The following is a 5,605-nucleotide window of genomic DNA, read 5'->3' as shown; positions in this document are numbered from 1 at the left end:
CCTTGACTATAAATCGGAATAAAACTGCCAATTAGGGTTTCCACAACTGTAGTCTTTACAGAAGCAGATTGTCACATATTAGTTCTTCGTAGCAGTAGGTAGGTCAAACCCAGTACCTTTATGGTTAACAACTGTGATCTTAACCATTAAGGCTTAGGATTTATAACACATTTTTTGGAGAACACAATTCAGTTCATAATGGCATTTGGCAAAGCATATGTCTTTCCCCACCGATTGGGCCCTCCTGAAAGCATGTTCATCTCACCATCTTTGCTACTAGGGACATTTTTTTTATTAAGTTTTATTAGTTTTATTTTGTTGTTGAGAATATGCACAGCAAAGCATACACCAATTCAACAGTTTCTACATGTATCATTTTGTACCAGTGATTGTTGTTGTTGGGTGCCATCGAGTCGGTACTGACTCATAGCGACCTTATGCACAGCAGAATGAAACTCTGCCCGATCCTGGGCCAACCTCACTATTGTTGCCATGCTTCAGTCCATCCATCTCGCTGGAGTTCTTCCTCTTTTTCTCTGACCCTCCACCCTACCCTTTTCCAGTGACTGGTGCCTTCTGACAATATGTCTGAAGTATAAGAGACGAAGTTTGGCCATCCTGGCCTCCAAGGAGCACTCTGGCTGTACTTCCTCCGACACAGATCTGTTGATTCTTTACATTCTGTGAATTATGCAGTCATTCTTAAGCTTGGTTTTTGATTTGTTCCTTCCCCTTTAGCAAAAATTCACTACACTCTAAAGTTTCTGTCTAATCTTTTTAATTGCTGTTGCTAATTTGATACCATATAGATAGTTCTTAAATGAGCATAATGCTCTAGGGAGACATGTTTGGCTAGTTAAGTTAAACTATTATTTGGTTTTAAGACAACTTCAGGAGCTAGATACACAGGGCAAAGACTGGACTATTTACTGCAAAGTTCTAGTTCAAACTCATCAAGTTCTTTTTCTGGAGAAAGATGAGACTGTATGCTTGCGCAGAGATTTATAGTCTGAGAAATCCTATATAGAGTCACTGTGATAGAGACTTTTGATGGAAGTGGGTTTAATTACTGGTGTAGCGCTGGCACTGTAAGATAAGCACTGGATTGAAAGGTTGGATGCTAAGGAGTATTTTGCCCAAATTTCTTCCTAGATAGATTTGTTCCTTCTTCTTGTAGTCCATGCTGTTTATTGGTAAGTGCTATTGAGTTGGTGCCAATTCATAGCTGCCCTGTATAGGGTTTCCAAGGACTGACTTGTGTGCTGGAACCAACAATCTTGTAAATAGTCCAGTACTTGTCCTAAAGGACCCAGGATTCCTGGCAGTCCATGCTACTCATATATTCAGTGCCCATTACCAACAGTATAATTCAAACACATCAGTGTTTCTTTGGTCTTCTTTTTTCATTGTCTAGCTTTGACAAGACATATGAGGTGATTTAAATACCATGACTTGGGTCAGGCACACCTTAATCTTCAAAGTGACATCTTTGCTTTTATATACTTTAAAGAGGTCCTTTGTAGCAACGTTGCCCAACCAGGTCTTTTGGTTTCATGACTGCTGCCTTCACAGACATTGAGTGTTGATCCATGAAGATCAGTTCTTGACAATTAAATTTCTTTGTCATTAGTTATGATGTTGTTTATTGGCCCAGTTGTGAGGAGTTGTGTTTATGCTGAGATATAACCCATGCAGAAGACTGTAGTCTTTTATCTTCACCAGTAAATGCTTTAACGTCTTCACTTCCAACAGATGAGGCTGGTGAGCTTTATATTTCAGGTTATTAATGATTTTTTCTATGACTCTGATGCTCTGTTAGTATTTTTGAGTGCCTTCCAATCTGAGGGGCTCATCTTCAAGAACTATACCAGAAAACGTTTTACTTTTTTCCACAAGGTTAACACTGACTAACTTTTTTTCCCACCCCCCAGAAGATCATCAGGCCCTTCTTGCTAGTTTTAGGAGCAAAGATGGAAAAGTGATTATTTGCAGTTTTAAGAAATCGTATTAATACTTAAGTGTTTTTTATGCCAACTTTGATTTTCGTAGACTTACTAGTAGCCTGTTAAGAATTATTTAACTGATGAAAAAGTACAATGGTTTAAGGCCAGGTTACTTTGTGGACAAATGGAATATTATTGTTTTGTTTCTTTTAAAAAATAAACAAACAAGCTCTCTCTGCTTGTATTTCTTCTTCCATTTTAGAATGCAGATTTTACAACATCGATGACTTCTTATTTTTTTGATGTTCCCCACCCATATAGGTGAGCTTCTCTTCCAAGGCCCCGTGTTTGTCAAAGAGCCAAGCAACAACATATTCCCTGTTGATTCAGAGGATAGAAAAATAACTTTAAATTGTGAAGCAAGGGGAAATCCTTCACCTCATTACAGGTACAGTGAAAGTTGGAAATTTTAATTTATTAACAAAACCAATGTAGCAATTGTGAAAATATTTTTTCTTTAGTATATTTATGCCCATCAGTAATAAATAATACATGAAGCTATAGTTGTGAGCACAATTTAGTAAGCAGATTGCATACATACCGTCTATATTTGATTGATGATTCACTTCTTGTAAACTTTATGGGCTAAAGAAAAGCTTATTAGATTGTCTTAAACAAGTGTCTTCTCGTTAGTTGATAGTGCGATTTAGCCGACTAAGTTGGATTTACATGTGCTCATTAGGAACACATCCCATTGTGGGATGAGACAAAATGTGTTCTAGAGGAATCTAGAAACCTTAGTTTCAAAAAATAATAAAAATTTAACTGTTTGTCTTTATCCCTCTACCATTTTATAAAATATGTGTGTAGGAATTCATTGCATAGAACAGATAGATTCTAATCTTATTAAAGTGATTTTAATTTTTCTTAAACAGAAACAGTTTAGGGCTTCCAAAGAGGGGCTAGAACCACCCACCTTGCAATTCAAACCAACCTTGTGGTCTGATGTTTATCCTAGAGTGTCACACAAACTTTCATTTTTCTAATTTTATAAATAATATTCATTCACTGAAAACCTTCAAGTATAATAGAAAGGTGTAAGGAAAAAAAAATCTGTGCTTACTTGATCTTAAAATTCAAAATAATATTTTTGGGGTCGTGGTAGATCCTTTGAAAGAGATGGATGTTTACTTTCTTAGATAGCACAAGGTAAACAATTTTTACTCTTAGGGGCACTTAGGGGACTCAGTTAATGAAAAAGATAAATTATTTATAAATAACATATGCTGCCTTTTTGTAAACATTTCTAGGAAAGTGCTTGAGGCAGCTTGAGAAAAACATATGCTTTCAAGTACTGTGAGCCTCCAAAACTTTATTTATTCTGTTAGTTTGCTTGGAAAAATCTTTTCTATAGCCTGAACAATAAGCAGATTTAAGCCTATATCAAGATCCATCTGGTTTTTTAGAGTCTTTAATATTGATCTTATTGAACTCCTATTGTTCTCTTAATCCATATAAATAATAGAAGCCAATAGTCATTGTTAATTGGGTGTGGATTGGGTTAGACTGTAGATCTTTGCATTTGTGCAGTTGAAAGTAGTCAAGATCATTCTCTTTCACCAATACTGCATATTGTTCAAATGTACACAACAGCATGTTAATTGAGCACTTACTGTGTATTTTCAACAAAATAAATATGATTCTAGATTGATCTCTGGTCAGAATTTGCTGAGATCATAAATATGTTTTCTCTTTGTCACCTAATTTCACTTTAAAATAAGAAGAGTATACTTGGATAATTGAAAGATCATGAGATGGTATTTTGTAAGGTAGTTCAATTAATTAGGTGCTGTAGGGTAAACAGCAGACTGCTAGCCACAAGGTTGGTAGTTCAAACCTACCAGCCACTCCATTGGAGAAAGACTGTCTGCTTCCATAAAATTTTGTCCTCTTGGTAACTCTTAGGATCAGTGAGAGTTGTAATTGACTCTACAGCACCAAACAATAACAACAACAAATGTGTAACATCTAAACATCTCTTCTCACTTGCAAGGAAGGTGAACAGAAATTATACTGGAAATATTTTTATTTTCCTGCATTTTCATTAGGATACCCTAACACTTTTTAATTGCATCTGTTTGTTTCTTCTTGAAATGAAAGATTATCCTCATACACATGGCTGTAAATCTGATAAAGAATCCATGTGAATGACTCATGTGGGCTGTCTTTCTGATATCAGTAAAGTTGTATTTCCTGGCATTTATCTTATGAATAATTTGGTGATTAATGTGTTCAGATTAAACATTGTCAGGCTTCAAGATTTATAGTCATGTAGTAATATATTTTTACATGGAAATATTAATTATGCAAGTGAAGTTTTGTCAAATAGCCAGAAGCCTTATGCTTAGAAACCCAGAAATAGTCTTTTGCTATAAGTTTTTCTTTATATACCAAACATTTGTTGTAATGTCATGGAGATATGCCTTAACATGCTGATTACATGTGTAATATTGCTGCAGAGTTTGCCGTTTGTATAGTGAATCTTATGCTTCATTAAATGCCCTTAGGTGTCATCCTCACATTCGTTTTACAGTTTAAGCATCTGTAATGGAGACTATGAGATGTGTGACTTAAATTGATTTATCACTTTTAAGTCTACTGAATGAAGAAATATAACAAGCTAGATATTATTCATTATATTTAAGATGCTTGAATTGTAGCCACCTAGAGCAGAATCTTGTGTTATCCCTTTAAAGGTTTTCTAAAGGCATCTAACAAATACGAACTGTTACTTAAACTAAAGGTTTATATTCACTAGAATTTGAGAACATGAAAAAGCACAAAGTAACCTCTTTTCATTCTGAGAAATAATGGGTTTTCTTCTAAAAAACAACAACTCCCTGACACTCATGCCATTTGAATAAGCAGTAGATTTGATTAATGAAAAGATGGAGTCTAGAAAACTGTGAGTTAATACTGGAAACTTTCTTGAGATAGCACCTTCCTTTTTAGTCTGTTTCCTTTTTTTCTTAGGTTTAACTTTTAAAAGTCAGGTAGGCAATATTCTACATAATCCTTTAAATGACCCAGAAGAAAATGTGTTCTCTAAGGCTTACTTTTAGTATCCTTGAAAAATTGTAAATTAATAGAATAAGTACCAGAGCTGGTACAGTTCAGGACTCCTGATTTGGCACTGTAGGATCAACACTGCACTGCAAACCACAAGGTCAGTAGTTTAAACCCACCAGGTGTTCCTCAAAAACCCTGTACGGAGTCAGTATGAGTGGGAACTGACATGATGGCACTAACAACAACAACAACTACTACTACTGGAGTTCCAATTCACACATGATTGTGTTTATCCAAGCAGAAAATGTTTGACCATGTCTCTGTGATCAAACATTGGCTGCGAACAAGTCTTATCAGTAATACCTTTGTCGTGAGCTTGTTAACCACCACACTTCCGTCAGTTTGTCACACGATGGCGATTTGCCTGTTGCTGTGATTCTGGAAGCTATGCCAATGGTATTTTAAATACCAGCAGGGTACAGTCATAGTGGACAGGTTTCAGCTAAGCTTCAGACTAACACAGAATAGAAGAAGGAGAGGTGGACTTCTTCTGAATGTTTAACCAATGAAAATATTATGTATAGCTGTGGAAC

At 35.6% G+C, this 5,605-nt stretch overlaps 1 protein-coding gene across 1 annotated transcript in view; it reads left to right on the top strand.

Moving 5' to 3' along the window:
* Positions 1-5,605, top strand: part of CNTN3 (contactin 3 (plasmacytoma associated)) — a 499,366-nt gene that overhangs the window by 62,728 nt on the left and 431,033 nt on the right. The window contains exon 2 of the mRNA XM_006870787.1: positions 2,265-2,391. Within this exon, the coding sequence (XP_006870849.1) occupies positions 2,265-2,391 (127 nt within the window). The remainder of the gene's footprint in view (positions 1-2,264; positions 2,392-5,605) is intronic.

This window comes from Chrysochloris asiatica, unplaced genomic scaffold, assembly GCF_000296735.1.
Source record: "Chrysochloris asiatica unplaced genomic scaffold, ChrAsi1.0 scaffold00151, whole genome shotgun sequence".
Classification (NCBI taxonomy): Eukaryota; Metazoa; Chordata; class Mammalia; order Afrosoricida; family Chrysochloridae; genus Chrysochloris; species Chrysochloris asiatica.
Note: the sequence above shows the minus strand (reverse complement) of the source record. Positions and strands in the feature narration are given on the sequence as shown.